Here is a 26255-nt window from a genome sequence, read left to right as displayed (position 1 = left end):
TGTATGTGACTCTCTGCACTTCCTGGACTTGATTGATTCTTTCCTTTCCCATGTTAGGGAAAATTTCAACTATCATCTCTTCAAATATCTTCTCAGACCCTTTTTTTTTTTTCTGTTCTTCTTCTGGGACCCCTATAATTCAAATGTTGGTGCATATAATATTGTCCCAGAGGTCTCTGAGACTGTCCTCTATTCTTTTCATTCTTTTTTCTTTATTCTGCTCTGTGGTTATTTCCACTATTTTATCTTTCATGTCACTTATCCGTTCTTCTGCCTCAGTTATTCTGCTATTGATTCCTTCTAGAGAATTTTTAATTTCATTTATTGTGTTGTTTATCATTATTTGTTTGCTCTTTAGTTCTTCTAGGTCCTTGTTAAGTGTTTCTTGTATTTTCTCCATTTTATTTCCAAGATTTTGGATCATCTTTACTATCATTACTCTGAATTCTTTTTCAGGTAGACTGCCTATTATCTCTTCATTTGTTAGGTCTGGTGGGTTTTTACCTTGCTCCTTCATCTGCTGCATATTTCTCTGTCTTCTCATTTTGTTTAACTTATTGTGTTTGGGGTCTCCTTTTTGCAGGCTGCAGTTTCATAGTTCCCATTGTTTTTGGTGTCTGCCACCATTGGGTAAGGTTGGTTCAGTGGCTTGTGTAGGCTTCCTGCTGGAGGGGACTGGTGCCTGTGTTCTGGTGGGTGGGGCTGGATCTTGTCTTTCTGGTGGGCAAGGGTGTGTCTGGTGGTGTGTTTTGGGGTGTCTGTGAACTTAGTATGATTTTAGGCACCTCTCTGCTAATGGGTGAGGTTGTGTTCCTGTCTTGCTACTTTTTTGGCATGGCATGTCCAGCACTGTAGCTTGCTGGTTGTTGAGTAGAGCTGGGTCTTAGTGTTGATACAGAGATCTCTGGGAGAGCTCTCACTGATTGATACTATGTGGGACCAGGAGGTCTCTTGTGGTGCAGTGTCCTGAAGTCGGCTCTCCCACCTCAGAGGCTCAGGCCTGACACCAGGACAGAGCACCAAGACCCTGTCCACCACATGGCTGCTAGTGCTAGAGGGTCTTCTGCAGAGGTGGGGGGTGGCTGTGGCCTACTGCGGGGACAAGGACATTGGCAGCAGAAATTCTGGGAAATACTCTTTGGCGTGAGCCCTCCCACAGTCTGCCATTAACCTCCCTGAGTTGTCATTTTAATATACCTTAATTTAAGGACGTCAAGTGCGATTGAAAAGATAAAATAGCTCTCCACCCAGAACTGACCACTCCTGTCTCGAGCACCAGCAGCACTTTTTGTTCTATCTTCGTCTAGGACAGCGTCTTCTGCGTTATAGCACGTATTTTTGCTTTCACCTCCCTAGGTCCCCTTGAGGGTAGGGGGAATATCTTGGTCTTCCTGGTGCCCCCGCAGTACCTTGCCCTGAGCTGGCGCATAGTGGGTGCTTAGGGTAGGGTGCTAGCAGGCTGGATCATGGTCAACTATACATGCTCTGGATTCAAATGACCTGCTTTGAGCCGCCAGCTCTGATGCATCCCTGTGTGTGATCCTGAGCAAGTTTCCTTAGCCTTGCTAAAGGCTAAGGTGGAGGACTTACAGTACCTGCTTCTCAGGATTTTCATGAGAAGTAAGTTAGATAATCCTAGTGCACGGTAAGCACTCAAAACCTCCTGTGGCTAAATCATGATGACGTAGACAGAAAAGTTTATCAATGCTGGTAAAACAATTAGTACTTCCCTGTGAAATGTTCAGGCAAAGGGAAACCTACTCATTTTAGACCGGTGTTTAGTACCGATGGGAGTGTTAGGAGGTGGGTATGAGGAAAAACTCCACTACGTATCCAGTATTGTCAAGAAGGCTTTAAGGAATTGAGGTTTCAGGAGCTCTTAGTTGAAGGGAGCTTGCCTGGGAAAGTCTTATAGGTAAGTGAGAGGATCCCAGAAAATTGCTCTTCGCCGCGCTCTCTGAACTCTGCCTCTCAAGTTCTCTCCTCCCCAAAGCCCTTCCCAGAACAGCACATTGCTGCTGAACTTGAAAAGGGATCAACACCGAGGAGCAGGTTCAGAGACTGTCATGCAGTCATCTGCCTCCCGGTCTTGCCCTAGGGCATTGCCCACCCTGTCTCCAATGTGTAATGTGCCCCACAGGTGTACCTGATTACGTTATTCTGCCCTGGGAGCTGTGTGCTCATTGTGTGTCGACTGCATGGCTGGATCTCAGTAATAATGGACATTGCTAAGCCTGCAATATCTAGAATCAATGCATTTGCCAATGCGGAAATAAAATAAGCAGACCCACAAGCGAATGGCCCGTAATATCTGAGTTAATTCTAGTGACAAAGAAATGGTGAGTCTGGGTGCTTTGAACCATGTCAGTTTAGAAGGTATATTCACAGAAACTATGAACTATAATCTTAGAAGATAAATATTAAAAACTTTAAAAAGTAATTTGAAAAGAGTAATATTTGATACAACTAGTATATATCAGCCATGAATATAAGCTCTGGCCCACATTTCCAAGTCTCTAAGAAAATGAAAAATGGACTATGAGGTTTGGACCACTGTTCCATTGTGCCCATTTTACAGGTAGGAAAACTAAAACCCTGAGAAATCAAATGGCTTACATACCTGCATACATGCAGACACAACACATAAATTTCTCTCTCCTGGGGGAAGGAGTGCATGCCACTTTTCCATGACCACTTTTGATTTTTAAGACTCAACCATTTCATGAGGCCTCAAAATCCAGTGTGCTTTGCTCTTGGATTAACTGTGCTATTTGAATTAAAGGCTTAACTTGTTCTTAATCTTCTTTTTGAAATGCTGACTTAGAGAATCAGCGCCCTGCCCATCAGGTCCCAGGCACAGATGAAGCAAACAGCCAGCATGCACACTTTAGCAACAGATAGAGCCTGGGTCGGAGATCTGGGGACCAGTTTGTCATGGCGCCTGTGTCAGAGCCAGCATACCAGGGTTAGAGATCAAGGCAGAGACAGAGATAGTGGAGGTTATCTGAGGAGGCACCAGATAGGATCAAGAAAGAGCATCGTGGCCACAACCAAGACTTCAGTGACTGCAGCAGCCCTCTTGGGTAATTCAGAGTGGGTGGACTTTTCCGTGAAGGAGAACCAGAGATGGTGCCTTTCACACACTTGCTGTTATTGTTATCCCTCACTGATGAGGCTGTGGTAACCTTCCCTGCCCCACTGGGTTAACAAGCAGCTGGGAATCAGAATCTATGAGTATTGCCCGGCAGAACTGGATTAATATTTCCAGTCATAACATGACCTTTCTGCCCTATGTAGACAGAGGTAAAGTGACTTTCTCAGGCATGGGGACAAGGCGCTCCTTTCCCTCTCTCGGGGTATTTGGGGGCAGCTGGTGAGAGCTTATAGTTCATGGCCATACAATCAGCTCCCAGCTCCTCTCCATTATGACAAGAAAATTCTCTCCATGTGATCCCACAGCTCCCTGACATCCCATACACTATCTCACTCAGCTCCTGCTGCCCCCGTGGGGTTTTTCTCTCCTGGCTGCCCTTAATGATGATTGGAACATTATTGCCACGTGTTAATCATGTTTCTGATGGGAGGAAGGGAGAGGGCCCAAGGTGATTTTTCCTAGCATCAGCCTCAGTCATGGGTTCTCAGGCACCATCATCATTTTTCAAAGCAGCTTTAAAGGTGATGCAGAAATGACCACATAGGCAGGGCACAAGACTAGTGACGGTTTAATAAGCAAAGCCCAGACACCCCTGTGCTGGTGCCACCTGACCTGCTCCCAGAGGCAGGCTCAGAGATTGGCATGAGGCAACCTAGCCTGGGTTTGGGGAAGTGACGCCCACAGAGGAGTCAGGTCTGTGATGCAGGCAGCCCCTGGATCCCACAGGGAGGAACTCAGCTGAGAAGCCTCCCTCCTGGGCTCTCAGGTAAGGAGCAACCATCCTACACAGACAAGTGGAAATACAAGGGAGTCCAACAAGTTCCCTCTTGAGCCTGGACATTTGCATCATGTGTGAGAAAAGGCATGTGGAAGGCAGATAAGTGGAGGTGATTATGGTTTAAACGAACTCATCAGCTCCATTATGCCACAGCAAGAAGTAGGTCAGAAGGGTCCTCGTGACCCAAACTCTAGTTTATTCATCATAATCATGACCCATGTTTCTTAATGAGTAACAGAAATGCTGAGGGACATTTATTTCATGCTGTCAAGGCAAGAAGAAGCCATTTTCAGGTAGAATCTCTTTTTATTCTGCTCTAGAGAGGGGAAAAAAATCTGAATGTGGAAAAACATTAAGGACCATATGAGTTGGAAACAAAGCAAAAGAAGGAGCCCTTTATTCTTGAATAAGACCAGGTTTTGGCTTAGCTTTCATTTGGAAATTCCCTTTTTTTCGAAGCCTGGAACTTCAGAGAGGGCCAGCTTCACAAGGTAGGAAACGCTGAGGAAAAAGAGAAAGGGACTTGAATTCAAGCGTTGGTTTCCATGGAGATTTCATAGGACCTGTGCATGCTTTAGTACTGTCCTTGAGGAGAGTAGCATGTGTGGTGGTTAGGGAGTTGCACTCCGGAGCTCAACTGCCTGCTTTCAAATCCCAGCTCTGCCTCTTCTCAGCTGTGCAAACTTGGGCAAACTCCTTAACCTCTCTGGCCTTTGGGTTAACTCATGTTATAAAATTCTATCTACCTCTCACGGGGTTGTCATGAGGATTAAATCAGCTAATACCTAGAGGATGCTAGAATGATATCTTCGGCCATTTTCACTAGTTGCAAATAATAGAAATAGATCGCTGAATATTTCCAAATGATCATTTGCTTCTCCACTGGCATCATGACATCAGCTAAGAAGAAATAAGAGGCTACTTATAGAGGGAACAAAGTTAGTTTGCAGATTTCCTGGATTCTCAGAAAGTGACATCATGTCAGAGCTATGTCTAGTGTGTTGTCCATTCATCTAGCAAATATTTGATGGGTCCTGGCCTTCTGTGGAGGAGCAAAGGCAGACATGTTCCCACCTGTGTGGTGCTTAGACCAGGAAAGAACAGAATATCATCATAATAACCTCAATACAGGGCAATGGAGGTGGCAAGAGGGTAAGTACGGGATTCTGGCTGCTGACCAGGTGGAAGACTGTGTCTTTAACAGCCCCAGCCCCCCAGGTGCCCAGCACAGGCTAGACACATAGTAGGTGCTCAATAAACATTCAAGGAACTAATTCACACAGTGCTTATTGCGTGGGACTGTGTGTCTCATGTTGCCCTTTATCTCCTACTCTTCAGAGTAGGAACACATCTCCTTTATTTTTGCGACCCCAGCACCTAACGTCACGCCTAGCACATAGGGTAGGGGGCTATAAATATTTGTTGAATTGATATGAATGATTGATAAGCCTGATGTGTCTCTCCCCCTGTTCAACGGTGGAGGCCTTTCTTGCTTTAACCCAAAGAAGTGAGAAACTTGACAAGATGGGTAGCCAAGTTACTTTTAGGAGCTGAATCTTTTCATACCCATTAAAATTATATATGTAACTGGTTTTCTGCTCACAGCTGCCACGACCTCCTCTTTCTTATGAAAACTCTCTCTCTTTAGGGTTAGGGTCCCACCTGCCCTCCCCCATCTCTCTGAAAATTTCTCATTTTTTCCCTATCATCTCCCTCCTCCAGCTCCCAGCCTCAGTCCTAAGCCCAGCAGTCGCCATTGCAGCTGCCGGGCCACTAACACTATCAACCCCCTCCCTCCAAGAGCAGACCCACACCCTGGCCCCAGGAGCCGACACATGTTCCTCTGGCAACGCTGACTGGCCCAAGGAGTGGGCATGAGCCTCAAGCAGGGACAGTCAAAGTCCTTCCCTGGCATGACGGCTGCACCCTGGGGTGATGAAGCTGACAGGACGTGGCCCTGGGGCTGTTGGCAGCAACCAGGCCATACCACGTGGAGTCTCCCTGCAGAGACAAAGTGGAGGCCAGCTGAAATGGGAGATGGGAGAGAGAGCAGACAAGAATGAGAGAGAGACCCAATCTCTGGGACTTCCCTGGTGGTCCAGTGGTTGAGACACCAAGCTTCCAACGCAGAGGGCACGGGTTTGATCCCTGGTCAGGGAACTAGGATCCTGCATGCCATAGGCACGAGGCCAAAAGTAAATAAATAAATAAATATGACCACATACATTAAAAAAAAAAGAGAGAGCGTGAGAGAAACCCAGCCTCAGAGAGCTCTGGTTTCTCTAGCCCTTGCACTGGGCAGTGAGCTTCCCAGACGTATAAACCCGTGCCTTCTCCTTTAACTGAGCTGGGCAGACTGGAGTGCTGCTGTTTGCAGAGGGATTTGCTGCCACCCTAACCCTCCTTGGGGGCCTTGTCCACTTTTACAGCTTTGACCAGACTTCTAAGCAAATGTCTCCCAATTTCTATCCTTAACCTCAGTCTCTCCACAAGCCTGTGTCCCGGTGCCAGCGTTCCGTGCAGGGCACTGTTCCTGGATGGCCACTGCCCCCCTCAACTTCAACTTGTGTAAGGCTCTTCGCTGCTGAGCTGCTGACCTTCTCCATGCTCTACCTTGAACTGTGGTGCCTCGTTTCTCTCCCCCGAGGGCTTCCTCCTCTCTCTTCTTCCTGCCGCCACCCACAATCAGGCGCTAAGTCCTGCAGCTTCCTCCTTCGCACTGTTTCCCACGGCTGCCCTTCTTTTCTATTCTTTGACCACCACGTGGGTTAGGGGCTTAGCTTCTTGACGTGGCCCCTAACTCAATTCTTCTGGCACGGCATGATCAGAGGAATAAGCTTCTTGAGGTTCTCTCTGCTGAATCAAGTCCAGGCTTCTTAGCGGAGCCCACAAAGCTGCCCGCCAGCCATCGTCCTAGCTTCTGGCCACACTCCTCACCCACAGGACCCCTGCGCCCCAAACCCATCGCACATAGCACTCTGCCCACGCAGGCCTCAGCCCTTGCTCACCCCTCCTCCGCCCTGCCATTCCTCTGCGGTCCAGCTCAGATATTGCTTTCCTCCAGGGAACCTTCTCTCTTCCCCCGGAAAAGTGAACTCTCTCCTCAAAGGTCCCAAATACATTTTAGGTCTTTAAACAAAGTTTTATGGCTATGGAGGAACTATTACGTACCAGGCCCCGGGGACCTGACTTAAGGATAACGCAGTCTCCGCAGGCACCGAGCCGTCAATGGACTAGCAAGAGATATGGCGACACATCCCGTTTCACTTATACCGCCTCCTCCTGTGGAAGCTTCCATATTAGTCTCACTCCCCTGATTAGCTTGAAAGACATTTTAGAGAAGGGACCCATAGTATAGTTCCTGGCACACGGCCCTACACATAGGAATTCCTCAATAAATACTAACCTATATAAAGCAGCGTCTAGGTTAAAAAATCCATAAAGGATAAGAGATGTAAAAGAACACTATTCTTTTTAAAAATTAATTTTATTGAAGTATAGTTGATTTACAATGTTGTGTTAATTTCTGCACGCACACACTCTTTTTCATATTCTTTTCCATTATGGTTTATCATAGGATATTGAATATAGTTCCCTGTGCTACACAGGAGGACCTTGTTGTTTAACCATTCTAAATATGAGTTTGCATCTGCTAATCCCAAACTCCCAACCCAGCCCTCTCCTACCACCCCCCCACCCCCGCCGGCAACCACAAGTCTGTTCTCTATGTCTATGAGTCTGTGTTTCACAGGTAGGTTCATTTGTGTCATATCTTAGATTTCACATATAAGTGATATCAGATGGTATTTGTCTTTCGCTTTCTGACTTACTTCATTTAGCATGATAATTTCTGGGTCCATCCATGTTGCTGCAAATAGCATTATTTCATTCTTTTTTTTTTTTTTTAACAAATACTATTCTTAAAATTAAGGTCCAGGCTTAAAACTGATCCTTTCAGTTTGGTCATTTTAACAGCTGTGTATAAAATTTACCAAATTCTGAAAACTACTGCCTTGGTACCACAAACACCCTCTAGAGTATATGTCCTGTTAACTCCCCTGACCACAGGGAATAGGAGCCGTTTCATGGTTTGTTTGTAGCTGATTTAGAACTGTGAGTTGCTACAATATAGTAACTTAAAGGGTGATAGTTTAGGACAGCAATTACAACTAGCCAAACATTATAAACGTGCTTCCACTGTGGAAATAACTTGGCTTATTCAGGAATTACTTACAGGCTTGAAAGCTCTGTTTTCAAGAGTAATTGGTGTCATAGGACAGAGCATCATTCACTAAAGGCAGCACGTGAGTGATGGGCTAAAATTTTGGAGCATTTGTGACCTATGCTATTTTATAAAATGTCAGCAAATGAATTATCTAAAAAAGAATGAATCCTCCTATGCAAATGGTTTTAAACTGGTTATATCATTATTTTTAAAATTTTTCATCTGAGGTGGTTATTTCATTATTTTTAAAAATTTTTCATCTGAGGAATTCCACACCCAATTATCTTTTTCTATTAGACTTGCCTTTTAATAGGGTTGTCTTTCTATATTGGAATTCATTTTTTTCCATGTACAAAACTTTGAGAGTTCATCGATACATCCAACCTGTTAAAGTATATATACTTCAAGCCCACAGATAATCTTCTGAGTTAAAGACACCTGTTTGACGGACTGACCATGACATACCTAAAGGTTATTTATTTTAATTTGCATGGAACAAAATTTATTAATAAATAACATTGTTAAGATTGTTCATATCCAAACTAAAATGCTGGCAGAAAATCGTACAAATCATTACATAGGATGTAATGAATGTACATAGGAAGGATTCTTTTTGTTTTATATCCAAAGTCTAGCAGAGAACTCAGCATCAGGCAAGATACTCACGCATTTATTAAATGAATAGATTTCTGTTCATCAAATTAGTGCATATGTCAGGGTAAGTCCAGGCCACTCAAGACGGCTGGTCTCTTGCTCTCGGTACATCCCCTACTTGACCAGTGCCTGCTTCACTCACATGACTATCCAGTCCTTACTTATAGGGCTTAATTTGTCCCTGGTAACTGATGAGACAACCTGATGTCAATTCCCTCTATAAATGGTAGCCTCCTTCTTCCCTAAGTAGTAAAGACTGCTGCCATTTCCTGCTCACTGTCTGCTGCACACGGTGAGGTGTTGCTCCAGGACACTTTGGGTGAGATTCCCCCATCTATTAAACCATTAATGTCTCTGTCGCTGTCTCCAGGCTGGGCAACTGCAAGGCTTGCAGGCCTGTGGGGTTCAGCCCAACAGCCAGGTATAAGGAGATATAGAAATGGGGAATTAAGGGATGTTTTCATAACATGGTACCATATAAAAACTTTTAAATCATATGTGTTATATTACTAAGAACATATGTTAAAGGCTTTAATTTTAAATGACTTTTTCTTACTAAAACAATGTCCACAATTTACATTTATGATTTATTTATTTTGTCAACATTGTATGTAGATAATGTATGATGAATATTTACTGTTCATCAAAATGAAATTTGGCAGGAAGTCTGGTAAGTCTTAAGCTTATAAAGATAGTTGTGTGCTGAAAATAATAATCCAGTCTAAGATTTGAACTGGAAGCTTTTTCTCTAAAATTATACTTTTCAGAATACTGGCGCTACGGGATAACATTTGGCAAAGTTTCTTGTAAACTCTTCTAGGCAGCTAGTAGAAGTATTTTGAATGACCAGGACAATAGATTTCATTTTATGGACTCTCAACTATTTAATTTTGGTCTAAAGGTTAACTGTTAGACTAGTGTATAATTATTTTCACAAAATGCATAATCATGACTGTCAACTTTTCCATGACTAACTATACCCTGCCAGATGTTTTTTAGGTTCTGCTAAGTCACATTTTTTTTCCCGCCGGACTCTGTGTTCCCACACTTATTCCCTCTGGTCTTTTTTCATACTTTGCCTTTTACCTGAATTTTGGGTAAATGGTTTTATTGCTCTTTTTACTATTTCATATGAATATAATAGTTTCTTATAAATTACTCTCAATTTCACCTTCTCTCATAAAGCTTAACCTATCCCTTTCCTTGGGAGAGATACATTTTGTGCAATTTATTCTGAAAAGTTATTAAGCCTTTTTCTAAGCAAGGAAAGCTAGCAACAGCTCATCAGATGACTGAAAATCTGCTGAATCACTCTAATATCGAGTCTTTTAGGAAAATGCTAACCATTTCCCAAACTTTGACATTTGTTTTCTGCTCTTCAGCCACTGCTCCTGATTAGATTTTCTGGCTGTAGCAAGGATCATTAATCATTAGACAGCTGGGGCTCACTGTCAAGTGAGACCTTGTAACACATGGTGGATTTGTATTTTCTTACCAAGTTGAGCTTTTAGGGAACATTCGCTGCTGGCCACTAGCAGAAGAATTTCCATGACAAATTTCATCTCTTGAATGCCAGTGAAAATATCTGGCTGCATTGCATGGTTTCAAAGTGTTTATTGATTCAAAATGTATTAAAGCCTACCAGGTGCTTGTAATTGTGTGAGAAATGTGAAGAAAAAAAACCCAGTTCTTATTCCCCGAAGGAGCTCTAGTGGGAAAGACAGACGACAAACACACAGTTGAAATCAAGTAAAGTATTCAATGAGGTCAAGTCTGTGAAACAGGTGGGGAGTGCTATAAAAGTACAGAGGAAGTGCTGCAACATTGCCCCAGTCACCTTCAGACTCTTCACCAACCACATTTCATCACTGGTTATGCAAAGGCAATGCAACCCTGCTACATGACTCCATGCATGCATGTTGGAAGGAGAAACCATCAGAATATTTCTGCGGGAGAACAGTGAGGTCTCCAAACTGCAAATATTTTCTACACCAATTGCAGAGCATTGTTGAGCACCTACGGTTGAATAAACTAATTAAAGTGAGCTTGGGTTTACGACCTAATCTTACTTCCATGCATTGGGAGAAGAAAGCATGGTCGTGCAAAGAAACCTCCTGGGGTCAGAAAACCAGATGTGTATTGTGAGATTAGGCAAGCGGTGTTCACTCAGGCCAGCTGAGCACAGGATCGTCATCTGTGAAGGCATGTCTGTCGGGTCCCCCCAGTCATGTGACATTCTAAGATCTAATCATAAGGGGATTGGTCAGGCCAGCCTGATTATCATTATAGTTTAGGACCATTTCAAACATCTGAATCTCCAAGGTGTATCATATAGGAGGAAACTCTGGTAACTGCTGAGCTCCACTTTATTGAAGGGGGTTAAAAAAAACTGTTTTAATAATCAATCTGTTTCTGTGCAAAAAATTATCAATAGTGAAATTTTAACCGTGCAGAGCAGCACTAGAAAGCATGTGGCCACAGTCTGATCAACAAGGAAAAACACTTTACCATGAAATGTTACTTACCGTAGCCAGTTTTCTTCCTCTTCTTGAAAGTGGTAATGCTTTTTTAGCATTTTTCAAATCTTTTATTTTTTTTTTTTACCTTTGATAATTGACTTTATTTGTGGAGTTTTTTGTATACACAAAAACTTTAATTTTCGCATATTCAAATATGCCTTCACATTCTTGCATAGCTTTGGGGTTTGCAGTTTTAATTAAAAAGGTATTACTAACTCCTATATTGTACGTGTGTTTTAGATTTGTCTACATTTAACTCTTTTTTTGAATTTATTTATTTATTTTGAACATCTTTATTGGAGTATAATTGCTTTACGATGGTGTGTTCGTTTCTGCTGTATAAGAAAGTGAATCAGCTATACATATACATTTATCCCCATTTCTCCTCCCTCTTGCGTCTCCCTCCCACCCTCCCTATCCCACCCCTCTAGGTGGTCACAAAGCACCAAGCTGATCTCCCTGTGCTATGCGGCCGCTTCCCACTAGCTATCTATTTTACGTTTGGTAGTGTATATATGTCCATGCCTCTCTCTCACTTCGTCCCAGCTTACCCTTCCCCCTCCCCGTGTCCTCAAGTCCATCTCTAGTCTGCGTCTTTATTCCTGTCCTGCCCCTAGGTTCTTCAGAACCATGTTTAACTTTTTCTTAGATTCCATATATATGTGTTAGCATACAGTATTTGTTTTTCTCTTTCTGACTTACTTCACTCCGTATGACAGTCTCTAGGTCCACCCACCTCACTGCAAATAACTCAATTTCGTTTCTTTTTATGGCTGAGTAATATTCCATTGTATATATGTGCCACATCTTCTTTATCCATTCATCTGTCGATGGACACTCAGGTTGCTTCCATGTCCTGGCTATTGTGCATTTTTCAAATCTTAAAGAATGTCATTCTATATTCACTCAAAAACCTATGCTAACACCCGACAGATTCTTCTCTTTCCTGCCTGATAACTGTAGTGAATATGCAAAATAAATATTCTTCTACTTTGTTGACATTTATGGCACCTTTGGTATCACAATATAATGTTAAACATATTTTTCTTATCAAACTGCTGATCTTGACAATTTAAACAATGCTGATTGTTTAAAGCCCTTTATGATTTCAGGACAGTCAGTGGCTCCAAATACAATCAGTTACTCTGCGGACAGAGCAACACACCTCCTCGGGTCTTGTAAGGCACTTGATTGAAGTGTAACATTTTCCCCCAGCTACCTTCAACTCCAGAGCACAAAGAATCACAACCCATGTGGGGCTAAAGATCTGTTAGGAAAAATGACTCAGGCCAGAGACTGCAAAAAGGAGGATTGCATGGCTTAGTTTTGCAAATATAAATTTTGTTTTAGAGTTGGAGGAGAACTCAAAGAGGAAACCAGCAAGCGCAGCTTTCAGCCTCCAGGAAGGAAGGACTACAAGAGCTAAACCTGGATGTGCTATTTCAGTTCAAGGAAAGGGGGAAAGTTTAATTTTGCAAAGTTTCATTTCTTTTAAAATAAGTGTAATGCTATGGCTCAGCAGGCTATATGGAAATGTGTATAGAGTGTGCACTAAAATGCAAGGCTAATTTCCCTAGAAAAAAACTGGGAGAGAAAGAGAGAGAAAACAGACTCCACTCTCCTAAAAACTCTCCAGTCTGTCGAGGAGGCAACTACAGAGTACAGTAAAAAATGACGGCAATACTTTGACAAGAACGCCTACAGAGCCGCTCAGTAGAATAAGAGTTAACATTCTCCTGCCTGACAACCTTACAGCAAAGCCCAGAAGAGGAAGCCAGAAAATTCAGAAAAACCAAAGCTTAAGTCTGGACTATATTTTTAAATTTCATTTTTTGGTTTCTTTATACTTGAGCAGAACTCAGTCCCGCAAACGTCTTCTTCAACGGCGGCAGATGTCACCTTGGAATTCTCCCAGAGGCAAAGTGCTAGATTTGGGGCAGTTCTTCCTCGGTCACTAACCCGAGGTGGGCTGGGTTGTGCCTGAGCTGACTGAACTTCGGACCCGTAGAAACACCTGCATTGGCACCATCTCATAGGATGCTCCCCGGGCGAGCCAGGTATCATTGCCTTCGGGGCGAAAGCCGAAATCACAGCTAGGAGAGGACTCTGCTCCTCATCACGCTGTTACTTGGCCGCAGATTCCAAGGCTCAGCCTGACGCGCGCAAAGCGCCCGGGAAATGCCCTGGGGGCCGGAGAGGAGCCCGGAGCCAGTACTTTCTATTAAACTCGGTAAGTACTGCGCTCCCGCTGGCGGGGACACTGCATCGCCAAGTGGAAGGGAGGGTTCCCTCTCCTCCACCTCGAACTCCTTCCAACCTCCACCTTTGCCTTCCCAACAGACCTGCCGCCCATTCAGGCGGGACATCTGGGTCGGTGGCCTGAGGGCCAGAGCTGGGAGTCAGGGGGTCTGGGCGGCTGGGACCCTGGTTCCCCTCAGCACCTGGAGCCGCCAGTGGCCGAAGGACACTCGCGCTTGACGGCCGATTGAATCACGGGTGAATCAGCCCCTGCAGGGTTTCGGAGTTTCCTACTGGGAGGAGGCGGGGCCGGGGTGTGGATTCGCCGGGAGCAGCCCAGGGAGGCTGATGGAGCCTGGCTGGGGGCGGGGAGTCGGGAGGAGAGGCGGGGTCGGTCGTAGGGCCTGCTGAGGCGTGGGCGTGCGAGGGGCTCTTTAAAGCGCGCCGGGCACGGGCTCCCACACACTCGGGCTTCCTCGCGCCCCTCCTGCTCCATCCCGCAGCCCCAGGCGCCTCCAGTCCAACCTCCGCAGCCTCCCCGCCTCCCCAGCCTCCGGGGCGCAAGGAATCCTCCCGACCTCGCCGTCAGCTCGTGAACATGGCGACCCCCACCGGGCCCCGGGTACCCTGCTACGAGGCCGCCGTTGCTCGGGCGCTCCTATTCGGCTGGGTCCTGGTCCGGGTGGCCGGAGCCACAGGTGAGTGGCACCCTCCCCCCCCCGCCCCCCGAGCCCTGGGGCCAGCCACCGGGAAGAGGGAGGACAGTCCTGGCTGGCAGCAGGCTCGCCCTGCCGCCCTGAGGTGCCACCCGCCCGGGACCCGCCGCCCCTTCTGCTAGAGATGCTTGTTCGTGGCGTCCAGCGTTGCCTACGTGCGTTCGGGGCTCTCGCTTGAAGTTTAGGAAAAGAGCTTCCCAGGGAGCCGACACCTTGAAGGTGGTGGGACGTGGCTCCTCACCTGCACGGGTCGGCGTGCAATGTTTGAATGTTATCCTTCATTATATATGCACTTTCCATAATAAAAAGCGGCTCTCGGTCTTATCTTGATCGTCTTGTGTTTTAGATTGCGTTAGAGGCAGTCATTGCAAAATGTCGCTTGCACTGGAGCAGGCACCACCACATTGTGCATGCCCTGTAAGCCTGTTCTGTGTGCGGGCAGGGCAGAGGCTGATCTGCTGAGAACTGGCCAGGCAGACCTTAACACTAAGGCATCCTAACCGAATACATCCGACGGTGTTGGATGGTTGTCTGTGGAAGTTTCAGTATAGAGACATTTTAGATACAAACGAAAAAAGTCAAGGTTTGGTTTTTTATTGGATGCAGTCCTAACTCTTCTTACACATGTGGGCTTTGTCCTTTAACGTAATTTATGGAAAACCCTTCCTAGCCGGCTTTCCCTGCTAAGTTGAACCTGGAGTCCTGCCCTTCCTGAGTTGGGCGGTGGACACCCTGGGCCACTGATGGCTCCTGGGCTGTGCTTCCAGGTCATTATCACAGGGCTTCCCCCATGAATAATTTCAAACAAGGGTTTCAAGATCCTTGTGTGTTTCCTCAGATTACCCGGTCAATCTTGCCATGAGGAAATTCTGGGTTTAGGAAAAAATTGCAGATTTTTTCTTACGATAATTCAGTTAAAGCTTTTGTGGTTGGAAAAATATTAATGTGAGGTTTATGATGGTGTTGGGGAGTGGGAAGATGTTTTATACCATCAACATGAAATCGTGTGCTGAGAAGTTCATGTAAACATTAATAGCTGTTTCTCTGTTGTTTAAAGGCACTACAGATGTAGTAGTAGCATATAATTTAACTTGGAAGTCAACTAATTTCAAGACCATTTTGGAGTGGGAACCCAAACCCATTAATCATGTCTACACTGTTCAGATAAGGTAAGCTAGGTACCAAAAAAGAAAAATAAGATTTTTGCTGTTTCCTGTGCTGAATATAAATGTCTTTAAAGCTGATTGATGGATGAGATTATTTAACAGATAACAAAGAAGAGGGCATTCATCGTAATTTGCTGGCCAGAGCCATACTCTATCAAGCCTGCAACATTTCCAGAACTTAAACTGATAGAACATTTAAATTGTTTTTGGAGATGATGGGGAAATTTATAAGTGGAGTATACGCTATGGATAGGAGAACCTTCTTGAGCAATCCACGGTGGCAATGATCGCTGATAATTCATCTCATCTAAGTACACAGCTCTTTTTCCGTGCTGTCTAGACTGCTAGCGGGATTTAACATGTTAGAGAAGAGGTGGGGAGGAGTTTGGATGTATACATTGCCTTTAAACAGTGTTTGAGTCATTACTCTTTGGACTCATGATTCAAAATTCGGTTGCATACATGATCTTGGAGGGGGTCAAATTCATGACTCACTGAGCGGGAACGGAATACTCCTCTGTCTACACCCTGAGCTGTCAGGGCTGCTCCGCTCATCCGTTCCCATCCCTGATTGGCAGCTGTCCCCAAGAGCCCCTAATTCAGCATATTCAGTCTCAATGTCCTCTTTTTGATGGTTGTCACCATATTCTTAGCAAGTTTTTGGTTTCTGAAATGTTCTAGGAAGCTTGGTAGAGCTCTTATTAAGTAGAGGAGAGCAGCTGTGGAAATTAACACTGCTTGTAAAAGGCACAAAAGTATCGCTGGCTAAAATTAAAGGTGCTTTGCCATTTTGTTTAGCTTGTGCCAAGCCTTTTGTAGCATTTGGAATGCAGCTGCTAAGAATGGAGTGGGGCTTTTAGGTGGTTTTTTGGGATTTTTTTTTTTCCAAAATCAAGTTCATGACAACCATTGCCAAGGCAACACGGAAGAGAATTTGTGTGTGCATGCATGCTTGTATAGATACATAGAAAGATTTAAAGGAATTTCATAACTCGAGGTAATAATTACTATTATGGTCAAACTTGTCAAATCAGATTCTACTGGTTGAGAGTTAGTAATTCCACTGATACAGAGCTGAAGTTTACCTTAGTAGATGCTTTCCTTATGGGTAGTGAAAATAAGATTTTAGGAGGAATGCTTACCTTCGAAATATATTGTTTGGTGAACACGAGGAAACATATTTCTGAGTTACCAGCTTTTGAAACATAAGCCTTTGTCCACTCAAAGTTCTTGGACTTTGCAAGGCTGTTGTTACTTAAGTGGACGCAGTCCCCTTGTGCAAACATCCTAGCGCAGAGCTGCCTCTTGGGGGCGCCCGCGGACCCGGGCTGGGGGTGGTTCCCGCCGCACCGGCCGTCTCCACACCTGTGCTGGAGGACTTGTGAGCAGTCCCTCGCCCCTGCCGGAGACCCGCACTCTTCGGCGACCAGCCCACGGGTAAATGGGATTCCTGGGTGAAGGGACCGTAGCAATCATTTTATAGAAGAGGAAACTGGCCCTGGGAAGGTGACTGCGCTGATGGGGCTCGCCCAGCAGGGCCAGGTACCACGGTCTACCCAGCGACACGCACCACCACCCCTCAGTGGGTCTCCCCCGGGTGTGATGTGGGGCTCCAAAGCCGGGAGGAGGAAAGAAAGTCATTCCCACTGGTCTCCTCAGTGCGCCTTCCTCCCTCCCGGTTTCCTTCCCTAGAGAAAGCGTCTTGACCTGCTGCTCCTCCTGACCCACCCACCTCACCACCAGCCAGTCCTCAAACACAGGGTGCCGCTGCTGTGTCTGAAGCCCCTCCTTGGAGCGCTAACTGCCTTTTTACCCTTTGGAAAGTGTTCACCGGTGGTTGCAAAGTGTTACTGGCTCAAGCCTTAGCACCGACCATCCCTTGTAGTATTGATTCCATGAAACGTGCTGAATTCTAAAACAGAACTCCCCAAGCTTGTAGAAAACAACTTGCTTCTTAATTGGTGAGTCTGGGATTTTTTAGAAGTTCAGGCGGAACTTTTATTATTTCCAAATCAGGAGATTTTGCAATACCCAGAGGAACCTTGGAGGCGTTTATATTGTTCATGCTGATTATAGCATTCAGAGGAAATGAACTGCAGAATTGCCCCTTGTTAACCTGTTCACAGCACTTCATGGCTTTATTACTTTTGATGATTTAGTTGCTTGTGCTAAATTTTGTCAGAGGACTGTGGTTGCTATTGTGAGCCAGAAGGAACCAAATGCTATATCTCTCAGACAGAGTGTAGCCTCAGCACCCAGCAGTGTTGCTCCTGTTATCTGAACCATTTGTTTGCCGTTGCAGTGGAGAAAAACCATCAGGTTCTCATTCACTTTTTAAAATAGAAATGATGTAATTTAAAAAAATGCGTTCTGGTCATTCTGGAATTAAGACTGCATCTCTACTTTTATCACAGAAAATTAGAGAAATCTAAGAGTATGTAAACTGATATTTCTGTATCAATCTTTATTTGTGAATTTAAGGACCAAGAGTGTGTTTACTCACACCCTCTTAGCCCGATTACTTAGTTCAGACTTTTAAAAAAAATACTTATTTATGGTTCTCATGCCTGGATTTAGACAACTGAATCCATATGGCAGCTTGTTTTCCCCTGGTTCAACCTGGAAATGTAAACCATCTAATATCCAGCAAGGCCTGGCCATGTGCAAGCCCTAAAGCCCCACTGCGTGATGGGGGAGCGCAAGCGTGGAGCCCTGGTACCACCCTCACCTTAAGTGCTTTAATGAGATGTCAGTGCTGGGGGATGGGGAAGGGAAAGATTAATTCTGAGCAAGGAGATCTGGAGATTCCTGCAGAAGGTGGGATTGGAACGTGGCCTTGAATGAAGGGTAGGGAACGCTAGTGGTTGATGATGGGGAAGGTCAGGGTAGCTGTCAACTTATGTGGGACAGATGTGTGTGGATCCAGCTGCAGTGACATTTGTCTAGGAATTGTCTTGGTTCTGTAGAATAATTTCATTTTTAGAAGCTCTTTATATCATTTCAGGATACTTTCATTTTTGGCAGTACTTTAAATCATTTCCTCTTCAATGACATCTTACAAAAGAAAGCTCTGTCTTTCGTCAGATCTGTCTCTTAGTCTCAGACTTTGACAGATAACCACCTGTGTTGTTGCTCTATAGTTTTTGACAGCACATCTTGTGAAAGTGAGGGAGGCATGTCATATAATGAGAGGAACAGACCCAGCTCTCACCGCATAAGCTGTGCGACCTTGTACAAGTTACCTAGCAGCTCTGTGCTTCAGGGTCCTCATATGTAAGAAAGATCCAATACCTTCTTGGAAGGATTATACCAAACAAAGTAACATGGCTGAGGGTCCAGTACAGTGCCTGGCTTATAGTAGATTCAATAACTGTTAAATAACCACACCAAGAATGGTCACAATAGAATGTAATAGGATAGAATATATTACATAGAATATAGAATGTGGTAAACAGAACATAACAAGTGGACTGTAATAAATAATTGGGTCTTGATGGAAAATTGCCCTTTATCCCACATAGTCATGACAAATCATCTACATTTTAAGGAAGATATTTAACAAAACGGTTCAGAGCACAGACCCAGTAGTCAAATTGCTATCTGGCTCAAAATCCAGCTGTGTGACTTGGAGCTGGTCACCCAGTCTCCCTTTGCCTCCATTGCCTTATCGGTAAGAACAGAGACAATTACAGAGCCACCCGCAGGTTGCTGTGAGGATTCAGACTCATCTAAAGTGCTCAGCATACCAAACGCCTCCTCGGGATTGCTTGTGGGAAGCTGCTGTTGTAACAAGGCACCCCAGCCAGAAAACAGTTTGTCTTGTTGGATGCAAATCATAATGTTCCATTTCTCTTCCTTCAGCTCTAGATTAGGAAATTGGAAAAACAAATGCTTCTACACAACAGACACAGAGTGTGACGTCACCGACGAGATCGTGAAAAACGTGGAAGAGACATACTTGGCCCGGGTCTTTTCCTACCCATTGGATGCCATCGGTTCTACTGGGGAGCCTCCGTTTACCAACTCCCTGGAGTTCACACCTTACCTAGAGAGTAAGTAGCTCGGTTTGTAGTAACCGGTCATTCTTGTTTTCAAAAACTTCTGAATATTCTTGTGAGCTTGTGACCCTTAGGAGCCATGACATAAAAAAATATTTATCCATAAACACATCTTCTTTCTCAGAAACTGGTAAGTGCCACAGGCCTCTTCGCTCATTCCGGATGTGGCAGGAGGTTCACGGAACGTGAACTTTGGAGTTGATAACAATGTCGTCAAGTAGGTTTCTCCACCAGTCTGTCCCCAGACCCTACCAGTAACTGGCTGGATGAGGGGCAGGGAGTAGGAAATTCACCAAGCCTGGGGTTCCAGTATTATTTCCCCATATATATTTAGGAGATTCTATATACCTCCCTTCTGAATTTTCAGAAGTCCCAGTTGAGGGTTTTTCACAGGTGGTCACGAGTCCATGGGGAAGAGTTCCGTCTTCCTCCAATCTCATCATTGGGCTTGCTGACCTTTTTAATCACTTGACCATGATCTGAGTCCTGTGATGTGCTGGCACTTGCCGGGCCAGCTCCCATCCTGCTTCCTTCATGCTGGTCTTGAAAACGCAGAGTGCTCTTCTCCCCAGCCTTTGGCCCAGGAAACTGACTTGAGCGTCTACTAAGGGAGAGCACTGGATTCCTGCCAAGTAGGAGATGTACATTTTTTGTCATGGCTATGGTTCTGAACGAGGTATTTTAAATAAACACATGTAGCACATTGAGAAGAGTGAAATCAGCTGCTCTAGCAAGAAGACTTGGAATGAAAGTGTTGTGTTATTGGTGCTTTTATATTTACCCTTCTGACACCCAGAGGGGAGTTTCTCAAAGCAGGGATGGAGAGAAGGGGCCAGAGGGACAGGCAGCCGCCTTTCCCCTTAGCACCTACTCTGAGGGTGGAAATAGGGCCAGCCTCACCCCAGGTAGCTGCCTGCCCTGAGCCCCCGTGTGCCAGAGCCCGTCTTCAAACTCCCCTAGTGCTTCTACCTGTGTGCCTCTCCCAGCACTTAGCTAGAGTAGTGACCCTACCCACAGCCGCCTGCAGTAACTGCAGGGTCCCTGACATGTATTCTCCCTCCACTGGCAGCATCCTCACGATTCCTTTTAATAGTTCTTGAGTTTTTTGTCAGCCACTGCAAATCCTTTCTCGGTGCAAGAGGGAAAATAGTTTATGGTTTTGCATGTGCTCACACACACACATACTTGCATGTAGTTCCTGTTAAGTTATCGGGATTTGTTTTACTGTTCTTCAACCAAAGCACATGAGATAATTGAGCCATCAAAGAGACCTGGTGGTTAAAACTGGTTCCTTGAGGTACCAAGGACAGACATTTCTTGGGCTTTCCCACAGCCTCTAATTTATTGTATCTAAGATATGGAATCTTATGCAGCTGTTTGGTTAACCACATGTGGCTGCTAAGCACTTGAGATATGGCTAACGCCCTAAGTATAAAATACACGCTGGATTTTGAGAAAGATCTCCTGAAGTTTTTATACTGATTAAATGTTAAAATGATAATATTCTAGCCATATGGGGTTAAAAGAAATATATTATTAAAATTAACTTCACCTGTTCCTTTTTACGTTTTCTAATGTGACTCCAAGGAAACTTAAGGTGACATCTGTGGCTCCCACTACATTTCCGCTGGACAGCACTGCTGTAGAACGTCTCGGGGCCCAGGTCTGGGGCTAGGGAGTTGGTTCTATGAGCTGTTTCGTGAGGGATGACCAAGTTGTTATTAACCGTGATTAATGGGATTCTACTTTGTCTAGAATTCTTTGATTCCAACAAAGCTCATTTTCTGTGTTTTAGCAAACCTTGGACAGCCAACAATTCGGAGTTTTGAACAAGTTGGGACAGCACTGAATGTGACTGTACAAGATGCACGTACCTTAGTCAGAGTGGGCGGCACATTCCTAAGCCTCCGCGATGTTTTTGGCAAGGACTTGAATTATATACTTTATTATTGGAGAGCTTCAAGTACAGGAAAGGTGAGCGTTCTTTTGTTTTTATGACTCGTTTTAAATTGCAGATCCTTGATTTTACAGCCTGCTTCTTTTCCAACTCAAATATCAGAGCGGGTGGTTGAGAGGACAGGGTGGCGGAGTGGGAGGGGCCGCTGTCCTGGTTTTACCTGTGACTTCCAGCTGCCTTGGTCAGGGCCTCCTCGGATACTCAGGTTCCTCAGCCAAGGGGCTGGACCGGTCATCTCCAAGGTTCCCAGCAGCTCCCACATTTCTTCCTCTATGGAGGATCCCAGAGACAAGATTTGTTTTCCATTCAACAATTAATACTTCATTCCTATTTTCCTTTACTGCAGGTATCTTTTTAAAAAATTAATTAATTAATTAATTAATTTTTGGCTGTGTTGGGTCTTCGTTTCTGTGCGTGGGCTTTCTCTAGTTGCGGCGAGCGGGGGCCACTCTTCATCGCGGTGCGCCGGCCTCTCACTATTGCGGCCTCTCTTGTTGCGGAGCACAGGCTCCAGACGCGCAGGCTCAGTAATTGTGGCTCACGGGCCTAGTTGCTCCGCGGCATGTGGGATCTTCCCAGACCAGGGCTCGAACCCACGTCCCCTGCATTGGCAGGCAGATTCTCAACCACTGCGCCACCAGGGAAGCCCCAGATATCTTCTAAAGGGGCTAAAAACTGGGTTGGATGTGCCCAAACTGGATATCTTTATCCTTGGGAAAAAAACATCCTTAGCAGTTATCGGGGGAACTTGATGAGCCAACTCACTTCCAATCCTTTATGTCAGATGTGTCCATGTAGGCTTTGACTACCACAGTGACTTAGTAAAGGGGGCAGAATTCACTCTGAGCCCAGATGAATAAAGGACTCTATCTTTTAACAGAAAAAGGCCACGACGAACACTAATGAGTTTCTGATTGATGTGGATGAAGGAGAAAACTACTGTTTCAATGTTCAAGCAGTGATTCCATCACGAAGAGCCAACCAGAAGAGTCCAGAAAGTCTCATCGAGTGTACTAGCCGAGAGAAAGTTCTGTCCACGGGTGAGTGGCTCTACCCCTGATCCATCTGGGAGGGAGGGAGGGGTGCCTTCCAGGACGAGGATGTACTTTCTTCAGGGGAAAACTGCCTTGGTTTTTTGTGGTTTTGGGGGTACTCATAATTTTAGGCATTTAGAGATGTTTCTATGTTGTTCCCTTGTATTAGCAAGTGTTTTTCTGAGCACGTACCATGCGCTAAGCTCTCTGCTGAGCCCTGGGCCCATGGTACATGTTTAGGATTTAGCATCAAATGCAGATTTCTCTGAGCATTTCTTCATACTTAAATTCTGACTTGGGGAGCTTGGGGGGAGCTGCTGGGCCAGGTGCAGCGGCACCTGATGCACATTTATGAGCACCTACTGTGGGCTGTTGCCACAAAGGTTTTAACCCACGAAGGGAAGGGAAGGGAAGGGATTGAGTCTATCAGGTATACCACGTGCATGTGTGTGTCCCTGGCCGGCACGTGTGTGTGTACATTATGTGCCACACCAGGGCCCTGACACCAAGTGAGGAGTGGATCTTATCTGGAGATGCCATGGAGGCTCAGACACGTGCATGAGGGTGAGAGCCCAGGAATCTCCCACCAGCCTTGAGCGGGTAGTGCTCTGAGTACTTTTGGGAACAAAAAGTCAAAGGATAGCAATAATGACCTAGGGCCTTGTTAAGGTGTAATTTAAGCCTTTTAAAAACACTTCTAAAATTCCCTCCCATTTATTGACACTGACAGAAGGAAAGGGCTCTCCTTCCCTCTGGTTCTGCACCGTCTGGGCCCTCATACCCACAGCCCTCAGGTCCATCCTCCTAAAGCCAGCCTGAGTTCCGCTGCTCTCTGACTTCACGCACACCTAGATCGCTGCTTCCCCTGCCTCTTCTCTATCTGCTGAATTGGGTCCTCTGAGAATCATTTCAAATGCCACCTCCACCAGGAAGCCTTCTTATTGCCCCAACCAGTTATCATCTCTTCTTTACTTGAATCTTGGTAGTGCTCTGTATCTCTCTTTGCACTGAGAGTTCAGCTTCTATAATCGTTGCCACCCAACTCAGCATCATTTTCAGCCACTTGTTTCTAACAGCCGTTCCTGCTTTCGTCTTCATGCATCTTTCTAGACTGTGAGCATGATCCAGTTTATTAAATCGTTTTCACTATTGTCAATTGCCCGCAGACATCTAGGGTTTGACAGATTCTTTCCTAATCGAAATATGTTGTGATGGAAAGAAATTTCAAGTTACGCAAAAGCAGGATGGTGTAATTTGGGGTTATGCCTTCAGTTCTGCCCACTGATAAATGGGATTCAAGCTCTCTCTCTGAGTTGACTTGGTACCTTTTATTTTTCAGAAATGCCCTTCATCGTTGTAGCAGTGATGCTTGTTGTTATCATCTTCATCATCGTCCTGTCTGTGTCTCTGTATAAGTGCAGGAAGGCGAGAGCAGGGCGAAGCGGGAAGGAGAGCTTGCCCCTCAATGTTGCATGAAAGATCCTGCTCTTGGATCTGCCAACTCTGCAGAACTCGTGTTGCACTGTGACCAAGAACATTTAAGGCAGTAGAATACATGGAAACACAAATGAGTGTGTGTTTGGAGCTTAGAGACCCTTGGGCTCAAAGAAAGCTCTTATCTGACCTATTCTCACGATTAGCATTCTGGTTTCAACATCAGCATTAGACACCTTGGGACGTAATGAGCGGTACAACCAATTCCAAGTTTTTTCAATTTCTGTTTATTTTAATGCTACAGCACCTTTTGCACGTATCATGCTCTAGACTGTATATTTTCTACACTCAAGTTGAAGCCAGATCATCTAAGGAAAAACAAATGAACAAATGCCCTAAAAAATCCTGGGTGGATTTTTGGAGAACTTTTGAGAGGCTGACTTCAAACCATGTGGGAGAGTAAAATGGAAACTGGGTGGACTTTCTAACGTATGTCTGTCCTTTTGTAATACGGTGTTTAGGGTTTTTTTTTTTTTTTTTTTTGAGTACTTTTGGAGGTTCGAAACAATTAGCAAACATTTATATGAATGTGTTAAAAGCAGAAGACTTGTATTTGGGGCACATTCATAACATGCATTACAGTTTAGCACTTTAACTGACTTAAATGCTGTTGATGAAACACTTGACAGATAGATAGCTGTATTTTTATAAGACTACTATACCAACAAATTACATAGAGTTTAAGATTTAAGGTACTTCACACTTTATGATCAACATTGTACATATTTATATAATTTGAAAAAAGGTTTTATATATGGGGATTTTCTATTTATAGAGGTAATATTGTTCTGTTTGTATATATTGAGATTATTTATTTAATATACTTTTATATAAATAAAGGTAACTGGGAATTGTGACTGTTTATTATATCTTATTTATCTTATTTAGTTATTATTTAGGGTTTGGCCTTTGTATTAGTTGGCTCTGCTGCAGTAACAAATGACCCTGGAATTCTCAGTGCCTTATGACAATGGTATCTTTACATTACACTTACAGTTTGGTGGCTGTGGGTTGACTACAGCTCTTCTTAATGTCTTCTCATTCTAGGACCAAAACCAAAGGTGAAGCCCCTATTTGGATCAGGGCAGAGGGAAAAGCAAAAAACTAGTAGAACGGGCAGCCATGTCTTCAAGCTTTACGCCTCCTCCTAAAACTTCCACTCCAGAGTGGCTCAGTGTCACTTCTGATCACATGCCACTGGCCTAAGCAAGACATATGACCAAGCCTGATAACACTCTGCCTGCCGGGAGGCACCATGAGTCACACAGCAACGGGCAGGGATGTATGGTTTCCAGGGAAGGGAGGATCTTATACCATCTACTGCAGGCTTAGCGGGAGAGAGATCTTCCCATGGGCATCAGTTTGAGTTGCAGATGAGGGTTGGAGAGGAGAACAGAAGAAAAATTCTTCAGATTATTGAAAGAAAATTTGATAAAAGGACAATGTAAGATAAGAAGAGAGAGAAGTAGAGTTTCTAGAGTTATTAGAAGCAAACTAGGTTGAGAGCTCTTTGTGGGCAGGATGGGGTCACCGTCTGCTGCTCCTTGAGGGTGACCGCGCCAGTGGGCTCTTAGACATGGCTGAGTCGAACTACTTCACTTCGTCTAGAATGTAGAAATAGTGAGTTCTCCATTCAAATGCAAATAAAATCTAGCAGAACAGTCTTGATCTCACAACTGCACTGAAAGAGGATTCTAAGTAGAGATGAAAATGAGGCTCCTGGCACCTGGGTGAGCCCAGCCGTGTTTGCCTCCTGTTGTGGAAGGCTGGGCCAGTGCGGCCTGAGAAAGGCTTCCAGAGGCCACCCCCGCTTGGACATGGTCCCGCCAAGGAGACACTTAGCAAGCACTGAAAGCCAAGACTCAGCTCACTGTCCAGCTGTTCATGAATTAAGTGCATTTTGTTCCTTTGCTCCGAAGAGCTCAAAGCATTGTCAATAAAAATCTAAACATGAAATGTTAAGTATAACACCATATTCTTAGGAAGAATGGGGCCAAACAACCTTTCAGGTCCTCAGAAAGACGGCAGCCTGAAAAAAAAAAAAAAAGAAAATATATTTTGGAGAAATTAAGGGAAACAGACGAGTGGTTGGTTTATTGGCTGGTTCTGATGGGTTGTTTGCCAGTCTGTGTCAATGCTGGAGTGGCATTCAAGCCAGAGAAAGAGGGCGTGCATTTGCAGCAGAGTCAACAAAAGAGAGGTTGGCATGGGAGCATGTCCCAAAAGAAGTATGCTTTGGCTGTTATCTTGAATTCCTGCTCA

The 26255-nt window shown here is 44.8% G+C and overlaps 1 protein-coding gene across 1 annotated transcript; it reads left to right on the top strand.

The window, feature by feature from the left end:
* Positions 1-12442: 12442 nt before the first annotated feature.
* On the top strand, positions 12443-24558 carry F3 (coagulation factor III, tissue factor). The gene is made up of 7 exons (XM_032650246.1): positions 12443-13560; positions 13671-14266; positions 15342-15453; positions 19312-19502; positions 21304-21482; positions 22346-22505; positions 23839-24558. Exons 2-7 carry the CDS (start codon positions 14167-14169, stop codon positions 23973-23975), a joined length of 879 nt encoding a protein of 292 aa, XP_032506137.1. The 5' UTR covers positions 12443-13560; positions 13671-14166; the 3' UTR covers positions 23976-24558.
* Positions 24559-26255: the final 1697 nt, after the last annotated feature.

This window comes from Phocoena sinus, chromosome 1 (assembly GCF_008692025.1).
Source record: "Phocoena sinus isolate mPhoSin1 chromosome 1, mPhoSin1.pri, whole genome shotgun sequence".
Taxonomy (NCBI): domain Eukaryota; kingdom Metazoa; phylum Chordata; class Mammalia; order Artiodactyla; family Phocoenidae; genus Phocoena; species Phocoena sinus.
Note: the sequence above shows the minus strand (reverse complement) of the source record. Positions and strands in the feature narration are given on the sequence as shown.